The following is a 23,235-nucleotide window of genomic DNA, read 5'->3' as shown; positions in this document are numbered from 1 at the left end:
GTCTTTGTTTTTTTTGGACATGTCTAATAATTTACTCCACTGAGTATTGACAAGAAACATGTGTAGGCGAAATATGTGTTTTGTTTTGATGACCTATCAGGTACGCAAAGGCGCGTTGTGACACAAGTGACGTTACGCATTTCAGATTGTTGCCGCGCATGCGTACCTGCGTACCAGTTATGTGCACCCCTGCATATATGCTCGAACGGGAGCTGCCTGGACGCTGCAATCATGTTGCGCGCACTATCTGTGCTGACTTTTCGTACAATGTCCCACTGTCTGGCTACCTGCATAAAGTCAAGTGCTTGGCGCAGTTGTCGGCGAAATGTCGCTCCTCTGTTTTCATTGAAACAGCTCCTTATATCCGTTAGCGCAGCTAGCTAGCACCAGATGCTAACAACAACAACAACAACACGTAAGGTGTGCCTCGAGTCGCGCCACACATACACACACCCTCCCGGTCCTCCCGGTCCTCCCGATGGCCAGTCCGGGCCTGCCGATGAGCGTGGAAGTGTGGTCTGCCACAAGCGGGCGGCAGGAGCGGGGCTGTCAGCATCAGCTTGTAGATGGTATTTTAAACTCGATGCGGTCTGAAACTACGGGGGCGGCCGAGGACAAGAAATACACATGCGTTAATCGCGTTAAAATATTTAGTGGCGTTAATTTTTTTTTGCGTTAACGCGTTCACCATTGACTGAAAAACTGCTGGGGCATTCGTCAGTCCAAAAGGCATCACCAGATACTCAAAGTGACCGAGTGGTGTGTTAAAGGCAGTCTTCCACTCGTCCCCTTCACGGATTCTGACGAGGTGGTAGGCATTGCGGAGGTCCAGTTTGGAAAAGATGGTGGCTTCCTGGAGGGGTTCAAAGGCGGAGTTAATGAGGGGTAATGGATATTTGTTTTTTATAGTGATGGCATTGAGACCCCTGTAATCAATGCAGGGCCGCAGTGAGCGGTCCTTCTTGGACACGAAGAAGAACCCAGCACCGACCGGGGAGGAGGATGGGCAGATGACACCAGCAGCCAGGGAGTCATGGATGTAACTCTCCATGGATTTTCTCTCAGGGCGAGACAGGTTGAACAGACGTGAGGAAGGCAGAGGGGCCCCGGGAAGGAGGTCAATGGGACAGTCGTAGGGTCGATGAGGAGGAAGAGAAAGAGCTCGCTGTTTACTGAACACCTCTCCTAGGCTATGATATTCCATGGGGACAGATAACAGGTCAGGCGGCTCGATCTTGGGTGGTGGAGCGCCAAGATCCAGCCACCAGAGAAGCCAGCAGAGGCCGCCGCCTCTGCTGGCGGTAGGGCAGACTGCAGGCATGAGGATAAACAAAAACAACTCCAACTAATGATTTTGCCAGTTACCCAATCAATCTGGGGGTTGTGTGTTCTTAACCAGGGATGACCCAACACTATGGGAGCATGAGGTGAGGAAATAAGGTGAAACTGAATAAACTCACGATGGTTTCCAGACAGAATGAGGTTTACTGGCTTGGTGCGGTGAGTGACTTGGGCCAGGAATTGTCCATTTAGAGCATTGGCATTAAGAGGTGAATCTAACACTTCGCAGGGAATTCTTGCCTGAGCTGCAATGTCAATGTCCAAAAAATTCTCGTCCGCCCCCGAGTCCACTAAGGCGAGCAGGGGTAGTGACTGTTGGTTGCAGCAAAGAACGGCTTCTAGCTGCGTTCTGGGTCAGGGGTTGAGAGAGGAGGAAGGGCTCGCCAGAATCCCCACAGCTACTGACGAGCCTGACCTTTTGGCAGATTAGGACAGGAGGAAACTAGATGACTGGTTTGGCTGCAATAAACACATTCCCCAGCCTGGATCCTTCTAGCCCGCTCAGATGGTGAGAGGCGGGCCCTTCCCACTTGCATGGGCTCATCTTCGGGGGGTGAAACCGAGAAAGGAGTCGGAAAGGATCTGGAGATTGGGGCAGTGGCAGTGCCAATTCAGGGATCAAGTGAGGAGTAGCTGGGATTGGGGTGACGGCTATTCCTATCCCTGCGTCTCTCTCTGAGGCGATTATCAATCTTGATAGCTGTGGCAATTAAATTATCCAAGCTAACTGGATCATCCCTAGCAGCTAGCTCGTCTTTAATTGCTTCGTTCAGCCCTTGAAGAAAAACATCTTGCAATGACTCGTTATTCCAGCCTGAGTCAGCAGCAACTGTTCTAAACTCAACTGAAAATTCGGCTACACTACGGGAGCCCTGCCGGAGAGAAAGAAGGCGCCTAGAAGCGTCCCTCCCCCGTACCGGGTGATCAAAAACTTTTTTCATTTCGGAAATGAAAGTATCAAATGATAAGCAAATGTGTGGCTGGCTCTCCCTAACGGCTGTAGCCCAATCTAGAGCACTCCCCCTCAACAGACTCATTACATATGCTACCCTAGCCCCATCTGTATGATAAGTACTAGGCTGCTGCTCAAAAACTAACGAACACTGGAACAAAAAGGCTCTACAAATACCCAAATCTCCAGCGTATCGCTCCGGTGTAGGAATAACAGCCTCTCGTAGCTGATGGAGAGGTGCGGCAGGAGCGGGGGGAGGAGCTGTCGGCTGTGCAGCGGGCTGCGGGGGAGAAAACTGTGAGGTGAGCAGTTCCACTTGTGTGCCGATCCTTTGCACGTTAGCGGAGAGGTTCCGGAGAGTCTCCACAACCTCACGGAGAACCACGTCGTGATGCCTCACGAGAGCACCTTGATTGGCCAGGGCTTGGCTGAGTTCGTCCGCAGTCTTGGACTGGTGGCCTGTGTCCGCTGAGTCCATACTGGCCAGATCGTTCTGTTACGATATCCGATAGGACCCAAACGCAGGACACGGCAGAGTGTTGGAAAAAAGGTTTATTGTGAGGTGGAGGTGCGTGGAGAGTAATCCGGTAGGAATGAAGACTGGTGAGCGTGGAGAGTAATCCGGTTGGAATGATGACTGGTGGCGGCAGGTGATGGTAACAAGGCGGCTGGAGAGTGATCCTGGAGCATAAGAGAAACAGGTGAGAAAAGTATTCCGTGTACAGAGAAATAGCTTAAATCGGCTAAGAAGGCTGAGAGTTACCACTGGGGTTTAAACAACGATCTGGCGCTGACATGTTGTGGAGCCTCCGCTGATATACCATTAGTAATTGGCTGAATGGGAATCAGGTGTGTAAAGCTGATTGCAGCAGGTGGAGATTTGCAGCAGGTGGAGAGCCACGCCCACACAGACAGGGAAAGGGAACACACACTCACAAGGGAGGTGGCTGAAGAGTAGAGCCACCACACCGTGTGTACGCCCTATAAGCCATATCCCCGCCTCTCCCGCTCACCCCCCGTGTCACCTGCGTCATTGCTGATGTGTTTCGCCAACAACAACAACCGAGTGTTTCGAGCCAGGTCCCGGTATCTCGCAGGACAGTGCACCCAGCAGGAGCCTCCAGCTAGATTTGATCGATATGGACATAAACGCGAGTGAAGTCTAATCGGACAGGAGAGAGAGATCAGAGATCAGCTGCTGCTGACGGAGACACGCAGGAGAGGGGGAGGAAAAGAGGGGCTCCGTGTATTATTCTTATATTATTATATAGAGTCGTTATTAATTTGTTTTAAAGGTCCCATGTCATGGCCATTTCCACTGATCATAATTCCATTGTTGAGGTATACTAAAATAGATTTATACTGTGCAATTTTCCAAACTCACATTGGTTTCGCATACAGCATCTCTGTAAAGTATGTGTATTCAGCAGTATTCACTCTCTGTCCTAAACGGCTCGTTAGAGCTCTTGCCCCCCCCCCCCCCCCCCTCCCTGTGAGCCCAGTGTGCTCCGATTGGTCAGCTCGGCCACTCTGTTCTGATTAGTCAACCACCAGAGAGGCTCCGCCCATGTCTAACAGTGCTTTTTTCGACTCGCTCTGAGCGGAACATCAGTCTTATAATGGCGTCGGTACAGCCGTATATTTTATACGCTAACTAACCGAACTGTACCTACAACTGTTGTTATAGAAGAGTAAGTTATTTGTACCTGTAATAAACTACTACTGTTTGATGAGAAATCAAATCATGGTTTGCTATATATGAATGATATGTTATAGGAGCAGCAAATAATTCAGGGAAGAAAGGATACTAAGTATTTCCATCAAACTTTATTTTTAGAAATGTACAAAATGAACATGTGTAAATATACATATATATATACACTGTATATCATCCATTCCTCCCCTTATAGGCGTTTTCGGCATCTTGCCTATCGCAGCTTTGCAAGCTGCTGCCGGGCTTTTTAGGACGAGGCATCAGAGTGGTCATCCCGTGTGTGTGTTGGATGAAATCAAATGCAAATCACAAAATATTAGAGAAACTTAGTTGTTTTAGATTCGTTAGTAGTAGTTGTGGTAGGAGTGTGTATCTATCTAATCAACACAGTTAGCTTGCCAGCTAATATGCTAACCTACGTTTGCTATTTGTTCAGTGTAATATGCCAATCTACTATGAACAACAGCTAGTCTAGGCTAGCAAGAACATGTTTACAATTGCAATCGTATACGGGTAGTCTGCTACGTTCGGTCATTCATTGTAGCTGGCATGAAAACAATGTTTTCCCTAGCATGTCTAGCTGTAGGTAGCCTTCTTGTTTAGCTATGTAGCATACACGCTATGAACGGTAGCTCGGTAGCATACACGCCAGGAACGCCAACTATAATGTACTGACCGTACGGTAAATCACCCGGAGTATACTGTCTATGAGTATTTTGTGTGTGATTGCAGACATTCTCCAGCTATGAGATACATGTAAGGCCATCTGCTAACATTGGAGGTGATATATGGAAACGCTAGCAACTTAGTCAGCCCAGTTAGCACTGCTCGCACACACACAGACACACACACTGCTGGAGGAGCAGACAGGCTTGGCGATAAAGCTAGAACAAGCGAAACTCATCCTGAGCACACACAAACACTCACAGCCGAAGTAAAAACAATAAGTGTGGCTTGATATTGAGTAAGAAAAAGGTTTATAACGCTGTGAGCATGGGTCTGCGGAGAGCATTTCAACTTAGTAGTCCGAAAAACGTTTACCCATTTAAACAGTCGTGGTAGATACCTTGTTTGTTTTAAACATCATAAATACACAAACAACAATGAATACACAACTAGGTTGTGTACCCGAATCTCCCGCTGGTCCAAACAAAGTAGGAACAGCATCGTTCTGTACATATCCGGCATGAATCGCTGAAAGGTTTTGGGAAGCTTTGTTACGTGAAAGGCTGGCAGAGGGTGCGGCCATAGCTCTGGGCGTGGCTACTGGGTATCCCTACGTAGCGATACCCAGGAAGTAAACAATGGAAAATGAGAAACCTCCAACGAGGCTGTGTTAGAGTTTTACTCGCTACAGGGTGTATTTTGAGGGTTTTTGACTCTGCAGACCGTTTACATGCATAAAAACCTTCATAACACACAAGGCGACGGGTAATAACCGGAAAAGCATGACATGGGACCTTTAAAGCTCAATAAATAACAAAGAAGACCTTTGACCGGCACTTTTCTAATTTTGTCCGGAAGATTTAAACTTTAACGGACATGTTGACCGGCGGAAAAAAACTTATAATGGAAACTCTGCCGCACGGGTCCCTCATCCCTTGGAAGAGGCGGAGAGGTGGGTGTTTTTCATCTGCTGGTGGACTACCGGGGAGATTTACAGCAGGAGCACACGCTTGCCTCGGGGAGGGAGAAAAAGAGAAACAGCCAGAGCCCTGCCTCTCCCCACCACTGCTGCTAAATCCACCGCGGAGAATAAACAGAAGGGCAACCATGCTCGGGAAGTCTTCTTCGCTGCTTTTGGTGTATTATGTGGCGGAAGTACAGCGCCACTTACAGGCCCGGCATATGTACTACAGCGTCTCCAGCGGGTCGAGCGGTCTCGTGTGAACGGACACAACAACTCAGGACATACATTTGGCAAGTCATTAATGTACAGAGAAAACAGTAATGGTCCAAGAATGGAACCTTGTGGAACCCCAACAGGGTTGACAAGGTAGGGGGATTTGGTACCGTTGACCAAAACACACTGTTTTCAGTTTGATAAGTAAGACCTAACCCACTGTATTGAATCTGCAGAAAAATTGAAATACGTCAGCTTCGTAAGGAGCACTTGGTGGTTAACTGTGTCAAAAGCCTTCCTGAGATCAAGGAAGACAGCACCTACATATGGGCTCGTGTCCAACATACATTTAAAGCTCCCATGTCATGCTTTTCCGGTTATTACCCGTCCCCTTGTGTGTTATGAAGGTTTTTATGCATGTAAACGGTGTGCAGAGTCAAAACCCTCAAAGTACACCCTGTAGCGAGTAAAACTCTAACACAGAAAATACCTCCCCAAAACGCCTCGTTGGAGATACGTCACTGCCCATTTGAGTCTTCCATTTAGTTCCGGGTACCGCCTGATGTCATGCGGTACCCGGAACGAAATGGACCAATCCCGAAGAGCTATGGCCACACCAGCAGCGTCGTGTTCCTCCTCCAGAGGTTCGAAGAACCGGCATTTCACAGACGAAAGCTTCCAAAACATTGCCCAGTTTGAGGCCGGATATGCACAGCTTGTTTGGACCGTTTGGAGCAGGGGAAGATCTGGGTATACAACCTGTAAGTTTGCATTGTTATTTGTGTATTTATCAAACAAGACTGTTTAAATGTGTAAACTGTGTTGGACTGCTAAGCCATTGACACAGTGCTAACTGTGCTAACTAAGTTGCTAGAGTTTCCATATATCAACTCTAATATCAGCAGATGGCCTTGCATACATGTATCTCATAGCAGGAGAATGTCTGCATTCACACACAAAATACCTATTGACAGTATACTCCGGGTGATTTGCCGGTCAGTCGCGAAACGTAATTACATCATAGCTGGCGTAGCGATCTAACACACGGAGCTAGAGCTAGTTTTGATCAGAAAAACATTTTTGTGATGCTACGTTGCTAGCGTTTAAATATATCAACTACAATGTCAGCAGATGGCCTTACATGTTTGTCATGGCAGGAGAATGTCTGCAGTCACACACACGGAATACTCATACAGTATACTGTACTGTGATTTACCGTACATTGTGACCGTACATATACTGCATGTAGCTAACGAGGCTAGCTGTATGCTAGCGCAAAACAATGTATTCATGCAAGTTACATTGTATGACCGAACGTAGCAGAATACCCGTATACGATTGCAATTATAAACACGTTATTGCTAGCCTAATATGAACCACTAGCTTTTGTTCATAGTAGTTTTATTACACTGCATTATAGTTTCCTTTCCTCCAAGCTAACGTTCATATCGTGTTAGCTACCAAGGTAAACAAAGCTAGGTTAGCATATTAGCAGGCAAGCTGTTCATTACACAACTACTACTAAGGAATCTAAAACAACTAAGTTTCTCTAATATTTTGTGATTTGCATTTGATTTCGTCCAGCCAGATCCTGGCGGACAATCCATGACGGGGAAGGGATTCTACTACTACTGAGGGTGCTAAAAGGCACCGCACCGACTGTGCGCAGGCAAGATGCGAGGAGGAGGAATGGATGATATACCGTGTATATATGTATATTTATGTTCATTTTGTACATTTCTAAAAATAAAGTTTAATGGAAATACTTAGTAGGCCTATCCTTTCTTCCCTGAATTCATATATAGCAAACCATGATTTGATTTATCATCAAACAGTAGTAGTTTATAACGGGTAAAAATAACTTACTCTTTGTTATGAGAGTAGCTCGTAGGCCACAACGGAAAGACAAGGAGACATACACGAGTTTACAAAACCACGGCACATTTATTGTGGTAAATGCAGAGACAGGTGGTCGAGGGGAGAGGGTCGCTCAGTTCGTCCTTCTGCAGCCGCTTTGGAGAGAGACTCCGGGCCGCTGGGATTAATAGCACCGGCTACGGAGGTGTCCGTGATCGCGCTGATTACCCTCTTCAGCTCCACCCCACCGTAAGACAAAGGCCCTGAGGCCGTCACACTCTTCTATAACAACAGTTAAAAATATATATGTATATAAAATATACCGCTGTACCGACGCCATGATAAGACTGATGTTACGCTGAGAGCAGCCGGGAAAAGCACTGACATGGGCGCAGCCTCTCTGGTGGTTGACTAATCAGAACGAGTGGCCGAGCTGACCAATCGGAGCACACTAGGCTCACAGGGAGGGGGGGGGCAAGAGCTCCAACGAGTCGTTTAGTGGAGAAAGTGAATACTGCTGAATACACATGCTTGACAGAGATGCTGTATGCGAAACCAATGTGAGTTTGGAAAATTGCACAGTATAAATCTATTTTAGTATACCTCAACAATGTAATTATGATCAGTGGAAATGGCCATGACATGGGCCCTTTAACCTTTTCCACAAAGACACAGTTAGCTGTCTCAGTGGAGTGGTGAGCACGAAAACCAAACTGCATTGGGTGGAGTGGAGCGAAACCTTTATCTAAATGGTTGGTGATTAGTTTTGACACCCATTTCTCAGCTATCTTAGAGACACAGGGGAGGATGCTGATTGGTCTGTAATTGGACATTATTGGCTTATCCCCAGATTTAAAAATCGGTGTCACTGTGGCCACCTTCCAGGATGATGGAACTTCCCTTGTGCTGATAGATTGATTTACTAGCATAGTAATTGGTTTTATTAGACTGTCAATATGTGTTTTTATTAGGGCTGTCAGTCGATTAAAATATTTAATCGCGATTAATCGCATAATTGTCCATAGTTAATCGCAAATTAATCGCACATTTTTTATCTGTTCTAAATGTACCTTAGAGGGATATTTTTCAAGTTTTTAATACTCTTATCAACATATGAGTGGACAAATATGCTTTATATGTTTGTTTATTATCATTTGAACAATGACAAATATCCTCATGAATATTAAACACAACAACCTCTGAACATTACAAATATTCGCCTCAATTCAACCTGGAACCTCTCTCATACAATAATACAATACAAAGTAAGTGTGTGTGTGTGTGTGTGTGTGTGTGTGTGTGTGTGTGTGTGTGTGTGTGTGTGTGTGTGTGTGTGTGTGTGTGTGTGTGTGTGTGTGTGTGTGTGTGTGTGTGTGTGTGTGTGTCTGTGTGTGTGTGTGTGAATGTGGAGACACTGTGATGGATCGTTGGAGCTATGTGCAGCTCAAGGCATATATGCTCGAACGGGAGCTGCCTGTTGCGCGCACTATCCGTGCTGAGTGTGCTGACTTTTCGTACAATGTCCCACTGTCTGGCTACCTGCATAAAGTCAAGTGCTCGGCGCAGTTGTCGGCGAAATGTCGCTCCTCTGTTTTCATTGAAACAGCTCCTTATATCCGTTAGCGCAGCTAGCTAGCACCAGATGCTAACAACAACAACAACACGTAAGGTGTGCCTCACTCGCCCCACACATACACACACCCTCCCGGTCCTCCCGATGGCCAGTCCGGGTCTGCCGGTGAGCGTGGAAGTGTGGTCTGCCACAAGCGGGCGGCAGGAGCGGGTTCTGTCAGCATCAGCTTGTAGATGGTATTTTAAACTCGATGTGCTCTGAAACTACGGGGCGGGGCGGCCGAGGACAAAAAATACACATGCGTTAATCGCGTTAAAATAATTAGTGGCGTTAATTTTTTTTAACGCGTTAACTTGACAGCCCTAGTTTTTATAAAGTTGATGTCTAAGTCATCTGCATCCCTAGCCTTAGAACTTTTTAACCCTAAAGGCCCAGACACACCAGGCCGATATCGGCCGTCTTCGGTTGTCTGGCGACGAAGCGTGCCCTGTCGCCCAAAGTCAATTTGGTGTGTCCCGAACCCTCGGCCGTGACACGCCTTATTTGGCCTTTCACGGTCGACACAAGCTATTAATGTGTCATACCCACTTAACGGAAAAAACTCAGCTAACTGACGATATGAACAATTTTTACCTAAACAAAACACAACTCTAACGCCGAGCGTCTGAATTAGCACTAAGCACATAACTCACGGTAGCAATATTTTATACTTCATCGGATCTGCACAAACTAGATATCATATGTTGATAAACTGAGATTCCACAGATTCCACAGATTCCAATGGTATAAGTTTCCTCATTGTGCGACCAAAACTCACGGCAGCGAAAGCCAGGAAAGACAACACACAACTTCACTTTACGGGGCCAAAACGGCAAATACGTCTTACCTTTGCGGTTTTCTGATCAAAAGTTGTGTTCAATGGCATTTTAACGCATATAAACGCTGCTGAAGGTTAATCCAATGTCTCTGTGTCACTTTGCAATGATTACTGATAATCAATCATCATATTCATGGCATTAAACCTAGTTTTCATATAGAGCGTAACGTAGCTTTCGGTTTGGGCAAACTGCGTGCGCATCACTCTCAATCCTCAATGGTAATGTTTAGATGGCCACCTCGATTCTATTGGCTCTAACTGTTCAAAAGAGGTGTCAATCACCCAAATCGACCAATGGGTTCCAGAGATATGGCAAATACACCCAAATGACCCCAGAGGTGTTTTATTTTTATTTTTTAAAACCTCTCTAAAAAGGTCAAATTTCACTTGTTTTGTATCAATCTTGATACAGGGTACTTATTATATGTTATAGTTTGGATTCCTAAAGCTTTTTGTCTACTATCCCATCATTCAAGGGTGGTTTTCACTATAAGTAATGGGTTTTTTTTGGACGGAAACTATATTAAATATATATATATATTAAATGTTTGTACTATGTTCAATCTGAATTTACTTAAAAACATCTATATTGATTCTGACTTCTCTACATGCAACTCACAGGTTTATCATTGCTTTGAGAAAAAAGATGATTAATATACCCCTTTTAGAAGTGAAGATATAGTCATTTGTTCTGGGCATGTCATTTTCGAGCCTGAGACCTGAAAAACAGGCTCAGGGTTTAACAGGCTAAGAAACTTGGGATGTCATTGTTGGAGCTAGTTCATTTAATAAATTATGAAATCATGAAATGAACCATGATATTTTGGAATTCAGATTACCTGGTTAACATTTGTTTACATGGGAAAGAGGCAGTGAAAGTTCAATGGAGCATTGATAGTTTTGTTGTTCAAAATGACATGAATTAATTTCTTTATGAATTATGAAATGTTTCTGTCCTGACTTTTCTGAGATATAGAATTATGAGATGATACAAACTCCTTACTTACAGCTTTTGTGTGTTATACTTGAAAAGGGCCTACAAAGACAAGACAAACTGCAAATGATACCGCAATCATCGTCCGAAATGAATGCTCTTCAGTCCTTTTGAGTCCATTAGGGTTTACTTCATCAGAACTGCTTGTCCGATGTTTGCATAGCTCTGGAACGTTTTTGTTCTGTGGTGATAAACATAGAGCAGAAGGCTCGCCTACAGTCATGTGCTATAGTACAAATGTCCTATTTATAAGCAGTGTAATTATCAGTTGAAGGTACTGAGAGTTAAATGTAGTCATGTAATTTTGCACAAGCCAAAGCACGACTCACCGGCCGGCTAAATAAAGCAAATGTTGAAGACAGCAACATCATCACCATTGATAAATATGGACAAATCCATTACAATAATTGCATTGAAATGATTGCAGATGATTGCATCCTTTGTGTCAGTGATTACTTTGTTACACTGTGAATATTAGCCGGGCAACGTACATGCCAAGCTTGTTGTTCCAGAGACTACACAACACAACAAAGGCCATTAGCATGAGCTAACCCTGGCACATTTACCCTGATTACTCTGATTGGATTGCAGCAGAAACTTTTGCTAAAGACTAGACAGCGTACTTTGTGTCAGGAAACCTCTTAAGCCCCACGGACCCGCCGAAGGGGCCAAAATCACAACATCTGCAAGCAAAAGTGTCTGAGGGCTTCTTAAGATGTAATAAACTATGAATGTTTTATGTCCATGTAACGGGAAGAAACTCAGCTAACTGATCTTTTTTATTTATTTTTTCAAAAAAAAACACAATAGGCGCGTTCACACCAAGTACTTTTCCCACAATAGTTCATGAGAACTCACCGTCCTGACGTCCGTGTAATCGCCTCTACACGAATATTTCCTGAAAAAATAACGATAGCCCCACCTCTCCCCGCCTCTGCTGCTCACTGCTGTAGCATGGCCAGTAGCTACTGTCAGTAGCTACTGCTAGTGCTACTGCTACGGACCATGCTACATATGTTAGTACAACATCTACAGCTCGACCATGCTACAGATGTTAGTGCAAAATCTACAGCTCCTCTACCACAACCATCAGCAACAAGTGGACATGGAGAATTACATGAACTACGACATGTTGCTAAATCCACCGCGGGGCATAAACAGAAGGGTAGCCATGGCCACATTGCTGCGGGGCTGCTCCGGGGTCTTCTTTGCTGCTTTTGGTGTATTTTGTGGCGGAAGTTACAGCGCCACTTACAGTCCCGGCATATGTACTACAGCGTGTCCAGCGCTTTCGAGCGGTCTCGTGTGGAAGTACAGCGCCACTTACAGTCCCGGCATATGTACTACAGCGTTTCCAGCGGTCTCGTTTGAACAGACACGTTAAATGAAACGAATGCATGTGAACGGAAGACTTTTTTGAAAACGCATACTGTGCATAAACGCAAACGTTCCCGTGTAAAAGCAGCCTTAGTTTTTCAAAAAAGAAAATGCAGATATTAGATAAAAAACTAAAGTTAAAATCTTGTTTTTAATGCCCCAAGAGCAATAAAAAGACTTGGTAAAAAAATCCTGAGTGAGGCTTTCATAATTGCATTTAGCTGACGCTTTTATCCACTATTTATAATGTTATTGTTGTTACAACAGAAGATGTTTTTCTTTATATTGAAGTTAAATGCATCAATCTGTGACACTTTTATTTTGTAAGATAGCAAGGGGGGGCATATTGTGATAACCAGGCCTGTCATAAAATGCACCCCACCCAAAAAGATGTTTGTATTAATCCCACCCTCAAGCATTTTTTAGGGTATAGTTGTAGGACTAGTACCAATGAATGGAGCAAGTTTCATGAATGTGACACTTGTATTATGTAAGATAGCAAGGGGTGCATAACGTGGCAAAAATATGCTGACAAAGACTATGTAAACATATATTTTGATTATTATATGACAAATATGTAGAATTAAACAATACATTTTAAAGCACGTGTATACAGACAGGACGTAACAATAATAACAAAAAAAAAAGATTAAAAAAAACAAAAACTGAAAAGGAAGTGACGAATGAATTTCGACACCACTACCATCAAATACGGAGCGAAAAGTTTAACCACAAGAATCAAGACTATATGAGCTACCACTAAACAACTCACAGTCTGAAAATTACCATTAATAAAAACCCTGAACGTTTACTTTTCGTTTTAAACATCGTTTTAAGGTGTAAACGTGTCATTTAGGAACTGCGACAGCATAAATATGCAAACCTACAGACTGCTGGAGAAGAGATACCACAGGGGGGGGTTGGGACACACACATTCCGATGGCCAATTAGTTTTAAACAAAGAGTAGGCTATACTCAACATAGGCCTACAGTAGGCAGGGAGGTGGAGGCTGGTGAACGGTATGGTCAATGTTTGTAAACACTGTGATATTTTGACTTTATTTGATCATTTCAGTTAAAAACTAACGTTCATATTTCTCTTTTTGAGAAGAGCAATATGAATATGTTAGTGGCTGACCCAGCCCCATGGTCTGTCACAGTAGTGCGGGAAGGAGAAGTGCACTGTTTTGCCTGGCTGGACCTGTAATTTACAGGAAAGGAGTGCGCCTACTAAAGAGACGCGCTACTATGGAAACCAAACAATGGTGTAGCTGTATTGAAGTCCGAGTGGAAACAGTAGCATTTGGAGCGTTATGTTTGAATGAAACAGCCAGGTCGTGACTCACAAAAAAAAAGTGTTACTTCACTAACTGTAAGCTTGTCACTCAGAGTAACCTACAGTTAACTTAACTGCTGGAGAAGAAAGATCAGGGGGGGGGGAGAGAGCTGTGGCTGATGGGCCATTAGGTGTGTAAACACATAGCATTCAGACTGTTTAAAAAACGGTAACAACGGACTATTTTTCTTAGCGGATGCATGTCAATTTAAATCAATACATACAACTATTTTTTAAATCAATAAAAACTTTTTCTAAATCCATAAAAGCATTTAAATTAATATTGGGAGTCATGTCGTTACTTTGTTGAGAATGTGGCCATGTAATAAGCGGGATAATTTGCAGCGACTTGGTCATTGTGGGGAAAAATAACACCCTGCTATCACCCTGATCCACCAAGGATCCTCTGGTCCTTGGTGGTGATGGCTCTGGTGAAAGCCCTTGAGCCACGGTAGATCTTGACCTGGGGGCAGGCACAGATGGATGTTCTGGCTCCGCTACGCGTCGGGATCCTGATCTGCCTGACAAGGCTCCATTAAAATATAAATATTTTTAGTGAATTACTGAGTTTAGGCACGTTAATAACGTTTTAATGAAGTTGAATACAGAATATTCATATTTGTCAGTGATTTCATGTCAATTCGGCGAACATAAACATAAATGATCGTGGTGAAGATGATGATTAAATTAGGATTAAAAATCGAGAGCCGGCTGCATTTCCTCTCGTTCGTTTTTTTTCGACCTAAACAACATTATTTTGTTAAATAACAACATGGTGATGTTTTGTAAATGATTACATGTCTCTTATTTAGCACAGACTATGATCCTATCCGTGACATATGGATCTTAACAAAGATCCGCTATACAGTAGTACCAGACATACTGTACATCCAGCTTACTGTATCGAAGTTGATTTCACATGAGCTCCAGTGTGGAACCCCACTGCACCCCCTGGTGGATCAATGATCCATTGCAGCTGGCTTCACAATAATTACATTTATTTATCACAGGGGCGGTCTCAAGTCAGACTGGGGGCAGTCTCTTGATCACGGGCCGACCACAACCCTCACGTTTCAAACTGTCCTAAATTAGCTGCTACATCTGTAGCATTATGTTCAGCTAGCATGCTAATTGCTAACGTTATATCTCGTTTTATCCCGGAGGGGAAAGCTCACTAGTTTCCAATCCAGAGAGAAACACCTCGCCTGAAATACACGATTAGTGCCATGAGTTAGTGAAGCAAATTACAGAACATTGCACACTTATTCACAAGTCAAAACGTTTTCATAGCGGCTGAGAATAGCTAGCTAGCTAGATGTTGTTAGCCAGCTTGGAGTCGGCCTGCTAACAGTGTTAGTCAGTTCAGCTAGCATGGCTAGCTCGATCTACTGAGCAAATAAAAGTACATCTGAGACCAGTATTGTGCAGATTAAAACAGTGCAGTGCATGTAGTTTATTTTACCTTCGTCGTCGTCCCGGCATGACTTTGCGCTGTGGACGGTTCCCAGGTCGGCTAACTTTGCTGAACAACGGAAACTGCCTTCAGTAGAAGCTTCTGGATCCCGTCCTCCGAGTAAATCTCCAGAAGCGCCGACACATCATCATCACTCCACCGCTTCGCTGATTTATTTGGTGTTGCCATAGCTGCTTTCACAAAAGTAATCTCTTCGTTGGTGCGCTGCGCTGAAATTTTAATGCGAGCAAATAAAATGGCGGCTTCACACTCACACGCTTACCTCGTGTAGTGTGTGCACGGACCCTAGTGCCCATAGGCAGGCGGGGAGAGTCTTCCATTCCTGTATGGGGCTTACTGCGCACCACGTTTCCCAGGTCCCTAAGGAGCATGGGTCAACGTAAGTGCATTATGTCCAAGGGGGTCAGATACAGCTTACTGACCCACAGCCCTCCTCCGTTCACCAGTCCTGTGTTGCCCCAGCAAGCACCAACAATGAAAAAGGAGCCAGACATGTCTAAGAGATACTTACCTTATGAACGGGCCGTGCATAGGTGGACGACTAAAGCCATGTAGCTGTATAACCCTCGAGCTGGAAGAACTCCTTAGGTTCTTGGGAACAGAGGAGGGGTTCGGTCTGAGTGTCGCCCTGCTACGGTCACCATGAACCAGAAGGCAACTCGGGTGCACCGATAGAGCGGTCAGTTTGCATACTCTCTTGGCAGAAGTCAAAGCAAGCAGCAAAGCTGTTTCCTTTTGCTTCTCTCTCTCTCAATGATAGCGCCTACAGGGAGGAGAGCTCCAGAGGCTCAACGGTTCTGTAACCAAAGCCTCAAGCACCAATGGCAGTTCCCATTGCAGGGTGGAGACATGCACCACTGGGCGCTGTCTCCTGATCCCCTGCAAAAAACGCTTCATAAGCGGTTGGCTAAAGAGTGGTCTGCTGCCAAATCCCGCATGACAGGACGAGATGGCTGATGCATACACCTTGACTGTGGCATGAGCAAGCCCCTTGTCCACCAGTAGCTATAGCCAGGATAGAATAGAGCCCAATGTACCGGACAGAGGCTCAAGACTCCCTTCCTCGCACCACGTCTGTCTGTCCTCTGACAGAGTGGCACGTAGCCTGCCCTCCTTCTCAATGGGGCGTACACCTAGCTCTCGATTGGGGGCGTACCCCTCGCTCTCGATGGGGGCTGCATTGAGCAAAATCCCCAGATACTCCACCTGCTGGTGAGGTATGGGACTGCTCTTCTTCCAATTGACTGCAAATCCCAACTTGGTTAGGTGTAGGATCAATTGGGCTGTGTGGAACATTGCCCATTCCCTGGACCTGGCCATGACTATGAGGTCGTTGAGTTAAAATAAAACCCTCATGCCATTGTCGCGAAGCGGCTGAAGCGCTGTGGTCACACGTTTGCTGAACGTGCGTGGGGAGCCGAACGGTAGTCTGTTGTACTCGTAAGCTATCCCCTGGAAGGCAAAACGCAAATATTTTCTGTGCTTTGGAGCAATTTTGACATGAAAGTAAGCGTCTTCCTGCGGTTTATGACACTCTCATGCGCGCGCCCACCGGCTGCCTCCTTTACTGGAGTTACAACCGTGTCTCATAATGGGTGCCCAGTTAACATCGCATGAAACAGATCTTGCCGAATTCAACGAGACATTATGGGGAAATGTGGAATTGTGGAGAGAAATTACTCTTACTCTTCGTCACACACACATCACTTTTCATGACTTTACAGTGGGAGGAGGCGGAAGAACTCGCCCTCGCGTCTTGGGTGGTGAGGGACACAGCTCTCGCCGCCGGGACGCTTCCTCCCACAGCCCGTCATTTCCGGGAGGACGGCCCACCCCATCCCGAAGCTCTCTGTCAGTGCGGAGCCGGAGCAGAGGCCTGTCGGGATCGCGCAAACCGGTATTGAGCCGGTTCCGCGGGACCAGCCGAGGAGGTAGAAGGAGCAGCGGGAGCCATGGGTGCTCTAAACCGGCGCCTTTCCCTCCTTCTCACCGTGACGCCGCGCTCTCCTCTTTGAGGAAGAGCCAGCGGCAGCATACGGCTAAGCTGCGACTTTTCTTACTCCAAGCGTCTGAAACGCTGTGTGACCGATGAGATCGATCCAAAGAGCCCTTCCGTGGATACGGGGGCCTGTCTGTGCTTAATGTCTACTGTTTTTTTACTTGTACTTGTATATGTAGTGGAGCCAGATGTGGTCACAAAGAGATTCAAGGTGCCACTGCAAAGCTTTGTTGTGATGTCACAGCGCTGCTCACCATATGTCCCTCCCCGGAGAGAGGAGGCTCTCCACTGATTAGCAGAGCAGCTTGTTGCCAAACAGGCCGTGAGGTTGAATGACCTCTGGGGGGCAAAAGAGTGTGTGTGTGTGTGTGCGTGTGCGTGCGCGTGTGCGTGTGCGTGTGCGTCTGGTGTGCGTGTCATAATTAAAAGGGACTCACTGATTACAATTTGTGATTTGTAAGTGGAGCTGAAAAAGCTGTTATTACATGAACAAAGGCATTCTGGCCCTCAACGTCTGCAGATGCTCATCCATAAAACTGTTTGCCATCGCCGCTTCTTCCATCACCAATTATTGAAATAGCATGTGAGCAAATTAAATCACACACGACGGTACAGTGTTTATTAGAGACAGGGTTGTACTTGTATGTATGCATGTGTACTTGCACTTTGTGTTACTGCTATTTATGGTTGGTCAGCCATAAAAGTGTCTCCTCCAGCTCCTCTCGTCTCCATGTATGCAATCATCCAGTCCAGCAGTGCACCTAACGGCCCTCAGCACCGCTCTGCACCAAACCACTCACCACCACCCCCCCCCCCCAGCACTGACATGACTGGAAAGCATTAGGCACAAAAAAAGACACATGCATGGATTCAAATGTGCTCAAACTTGGAAATGGAGTTAAAACATACACACAAGACTGTTGCTCCAAAATGGATTCTCCATATGTTTGCTGTTGAGCAGGAACTTTAAACAATTGAAACCTACTTCATCGCAGTTGGTATAGTATCCTTCATAAAGTCAAATACTTGCATCTGTCTCGGCCAATCGGCTAGCTACTCCCTAACAACGATTTGGACCTCTCAACAAAAACAGCTGTCTGCTATCATGGCTCCAAAACAGTGGAACATTGACATCAGGACAGCAGAAAGTCTATCCGTCGCAGACTGAGATTTCTGAGATTACTTCCGACAGACTGAGATATATGTGTTTACTCCATATAACTCTGTAATAGAAAAATATTATACTCACTTACTTACTTTAATAATATCATTGTGTGATTCTTATTTGCTAATGTTTATCTATATTTATAGCTGTGTAATATGTGCAAATATGTTTTTATGTTGACTTTATATTGTATAAAGTATAATCTCCCATATGGACTGATGGCGTTGGACTACAGCAGGAGAACCCTTCAGTGAACCTCAGACACCATAATGTCCCCTGGAAACACTTTCTGTTGGGATCTTCTTGCGTTTCTTGCTCATGTGTTGTCACATTGGGAACATGTTTGTTCAGTTACTGTACTTGTGTTGTGTCTTCATTGCACTGTGTTTAGCTCTCGGGTATCAGGTGGCCTGGCTCCTCACACCAGCTGACTTATTGACCCTATGTATCTTGTTTGTATAGTCATTTCATAAAAGTGGTGTGAAAGTAACAATTAAAAACGCTTTTATAAATAGCAGCCGGTGCAGTTTCCTCGAATATTGTCATTGCAGGGAAGTTACCATCGTATCTGTACAGAGAATAAACCAGGATCCCAAAAACAAATGAAAAAAGAGTTTAACCAAATCAATGTTATGCCATTTGAATAAGTATAAAATGGAATGAACAAACAGTTTATCCAGAGTGCACTGTTGCTGGTAAAGATGTGGGAGATTTCAGTTGAGATACAGGTACAAATACAGAAATGCCTCGTGTTGCTCCTCAGTCGTCTGGAGTTGAAAGTGTAGAAAGTTCACAAGAGATGATTCATGTGGAGATATTTTCACACTGCAGGCAGTGCGTGTCGCTCTTTGGTTATTCTGTTGTGGTCTTATGCAGATGAAATGAAAGTGATGCTACAGCGGTTTAAAGGGTGGGGCCCCTGCGACCCTCTAAATGTCCACATTTTGTACTCCACTGCTTTAGAGAGACAAAATAACTCTTAAGGCAACATGACAGATATTATTGCATGAGAGACGCAATGTTTTATCGCATTCTTGTCCATCAAAATGGCTTCATATTAATAAGTGTGTGTGTTTGATATTCATTTGGACATCATGTTTCTGCATGTACTGCAAAGGGGAACTATCTGTTAGATATAAGGTAAATCACATTTGATCCACAAACACATCGACACTTATTATGATTGCATAGACACAAATGCAAAGAAGTTATTTGATTGTGTTGAAATGCAGTGTTTAAACTGAATTAAGCTTAATGTGACACAGAAGAAGAAGAAGAAGAAGAAGATTTTATTTTTAAAACAACATTTTATTTACATGTGTTTTAACTATACACACATCCTGCAAAAGAGTTGGAAAAACCCACAATTTCAAATAAATAAATAGTATCTATTATAAATAAAAGGGAACATGTTTTGCTGTTGCAAATTTGAAAAGTACGGAAGAGGATTAGGTCCACATGTAAAAACATGTATTCAGATCTGACCAAAAGTACATTTGTTTAATCTTTTAATTCATGAAAGCCAGAATTCAGACTTTAATCTCAGAATTTAAAAAAAGTCACTTTTGCTCTGATTTCAATATATTTTTCCCATGTGGCCATCATCCTCTTCAGTCAAAAAGCCACTTGGATTGCATCGAATGAAAACATATAAAGGAAAGTTAAATAAAAACATTAAAAATCTACTTCAAATCTAGTATTTATTCACTTATAGCGAGCTCAGTATATGCCTATTGACTGCCCGTATTGGGATGATGGTGAAGATGATGATCTGAAGAGGAGGAGGAGGAGGAGGAGGAGGAGGGATATCTCCAGTTAATAACCCCAACCGCTCTGCTGTCAGCATCATGCTCTCAGAATGTACCGGGACCCCCTCAGCGGAGCTGCGTCGTGATGAGTGTCCGCGGGCAGAGCAGCAGCCCGGTGCCGCGTCACATCCCCTCTATCTGACCGAGTCCTGCACGCGGCGCTGCGCGGTGTGATCCGGAGCTTTGGCACACACACCGAGCCTCTCTCTGGAGCTTTCTTTGCTCCGACACATCCCTCCGAGGCTTCTCCCTCCGTCCTCCTGGGGATTTGAAACTTGAGCGACTTTTCCGCCGCAGGCAGAGAACAAAAGGCGGACGCACGGAGAGTGTTGGAGCGGTGAATGTAGCGGCGGGCTGCGGTCAGTCTGCGGGGCGCACAGCGGTGCCGCGGAGAAGAGACGCACCAAGTCCCGTCCAACACCCCCGACCCTCCCCCCCCCGGAGTCCCGGATACCGCGAACATGCTTCTCCTCGGGATTGCAATCTTCCTCTCAGGTAGGTTCAGTGATTATATCATGATAATATAAGGGGGAACTCTTTGGGGTCTTTGTCTGGATGAAGTTGCGCAGACAGGATGGAGAGGGGTCACACTCCACTGGCTCTCTCACTATTTTTCTCGGAAGTATAGAGAGCCTCTTTTTGTTATCTTCACTCCTCTGAGGTGCATTTTGTGGCTCGTTTGGTCAATTTCACGCTCTTGGAGCTACGGGGATGGAGAGAAGTGTTTTCCCTCCCAATTTGAGTGAAAATAAAATATATTGGCTGGTACTGACTTTTTAAATCCTCGAGTATAATGCTGTCTCAATAGTTCAGTGTTAATCTGAGTTTAGTTTAAAGATAATCTGATCTGTTCTTCCAGAGCGCCAGCAGGCTACGCCCTTCCATCAAACTCTCTTGACATGTGGCTTGTTGGATTTCACTTTATTTTCTCATGTACGATGTTTAGAGGAGAGCTTGATTTGACTCAGTCTCGAGGATTGATGTGTTGGGACTACTTTTTTATTACATGAATTCAAACAGCTGGTCCTCCAGGAAACTAAGTACAAATCGGGCATGAAATTAATTTGTTTCAGTGGTCCATTGTTTGTTTGTATGAATCAATTAAGGCATTTTCATTTAGTTTTGGATATTGTTTATATCTGTAGTGGACCATCAAAGATTATCCTTTTTTAGATTTATTTTCACTCTGTAACTATTTCATGATGTTTGGAGGAAATTCTTCCTTTATGTATACTATATATCCCTATATAATATTTGTTGTGGTTTATGCCAACAAATATTTAAAAAAATGGAAAGCACCTTTGCTGCATCCCAACATTAAGTGGTTTCTTATGCAGAGATAATTAAAACAATTTGAATTAAAAACCGAACATAAATTGAGCTTTATGTTATTGAATAATGGTTCTTGACATTCACGGCTCATCCAGTGATGCACAGACAGGTGGGGCAGTCCGATGATGACCTCGTTACGTCTCTTTGTCTCTCAGTGTGTGTGTTGGGTCAGTGTGTTCGGGGGCCTGTGTGTGAGTGGTAAAGGCTTGTAAAATAAAATAAAAAGGTTTTTACAGCGCCATAAACCTTCTCTTTTAGACAACTTCTCCATTGTTGAGGGCACAACAGGGGGCTGTGGGGAAGACCACCATTATCTGCTGTTATATGAGGATGTGTTGAGGGTCACGGGCAAGTGTGAGCCTCAGAGCTAAAGGGGGTGTGTTTCAGTTTATTTTACATACATTACAGTCTGTAAATGTATGGGTCCCTCAAAGCAGGCTAAACAGTTACAATCTCTCATTCCTGCCAATGTTGATGCAGCCCATCAAACAAATGAAATGTGTAGTTTAAAGGTTGGCCATGGAGTTTGTGCAATAGGGCGTCAGTGTCAGTATGTTGTCTGTGTATACGTGTATGTGTACACTGTGTACATGTACATAAGTCATGTGTGAATATGCTATTGTCTTTTATTGTGTTTATGTAGTATTTAGGATTTTTGATCAGTTGTGGAACTGCTGGACAGAGTCAAAAGCAGATTTCCTCACGAGGACAATAATATGTATCATATCGTCTTAAGGGTAAGGGTCAGTGTACAGAGTGCTAGACACAGAAACAAATATAGATGTGTAGTCTAAGGCGAAGAGTGGTCACAACCAAACACAAACTGCAAATATGGTAAACTGCAAATATATATAGATTTTCCGACGAACCCCTCAAAGTCAACATTCACACATTTAAACAGAGACAGAAGCTGCCATACAGGTGCACTTGCTCAAAAACACTAACAATGACAATCTATTGGGAGCAATTTAGGGTTTAGTATCTCTTACGAATGATCGATGGACGACCCTCTACCTCCTGAGCCAAGGTCGCCCCGAAATACTTTTGACTGAAAATCATAATCATAGCATATCAATTATCATAATCATGTGGAGGACAGATTCGATTAGAAATACTTTATTGATCCCAATTTGGGATTTGTTTTTGGATAACATTTGAATGGACACATTGTGGGTAGATGAAGGTTTGTTTCACTCAAGGATAAAGCTGATTTAATCATTAATCAATGTTCAAATGTAGGATTAAACAGGAAGAGGTTAATAAGCATAAAACATCTCAATGTGGTGCTCCGTTTTTTTCTGTTGATGGGTCTCCAGCAGGGCTCCTCGTATCCGGCTGCTGGTCAACATGTTTCTTTTTCTTAAAAGTGTTCCTTAGTTGCAGTAATTTCAACTTATTTAGCAATTCTTCTAACTGTCAATGGCAGCTACATTGGACGGTTGAAGACTGACAGGCAGGCTGATATAGTGTGTAGTTAGTGTGAGAATACAAATCTTATAGTTTACACACCCATTTCAGATCTGTGTGTTTATCATGTTTAGGATATGTTTTATCAAATCCTTTTTCTACTTAATTTTCCATACAGCTGGTGCC

General features: G+C 44.3%; 1 protein-coding gene across 1 annotated transcript in view; it reads left to right on the top strand.

Annotated features, from left to right (window-relative positions):
* Positions 1 to 20,360: 20,360 nt before the first annotated feature.
* LOC117470822 (GDNF family receptor alpha-4-like) overlaps positions 20,361 to 23,235 on the top strand; it is a 43,687-nt gene continuing 40,812 nt past the window's right edge. Inside the window, exon 1 of the mRNA XM_034115707.1 lies at positions 20,361 to 20,805. Within this exon, the coding sequence (XP_033971598.1) occupies positions 20,772 to 20,805 (34 nt within the window). The 5' untranslated portion in view covers positions 20,361 to 20,771. The remainder of the gene's footprint in view (positions 20,806 to 23,235) is intronic.

This window comes from Trematomus bernacchii, unplaced genomic scaffold (assembly GCF_902827165.1).
Source record: "Trematomus bernacchii unplaced genomic scaffold, fTreBer1.1, whole genome shotgun sequence".
Taxonomy (NCBI): Eukaryota; Metazoa; Chordata; class Actinopteri; order Perciformes; family Nototheniidae; genus Trematomus; species Trematomus bernacchii.
The sequence above is the reverse complement of the archived record's forward strand: the minus strand, read 5'-3'. Positions and strand labels throughout refer to the sequence as shown.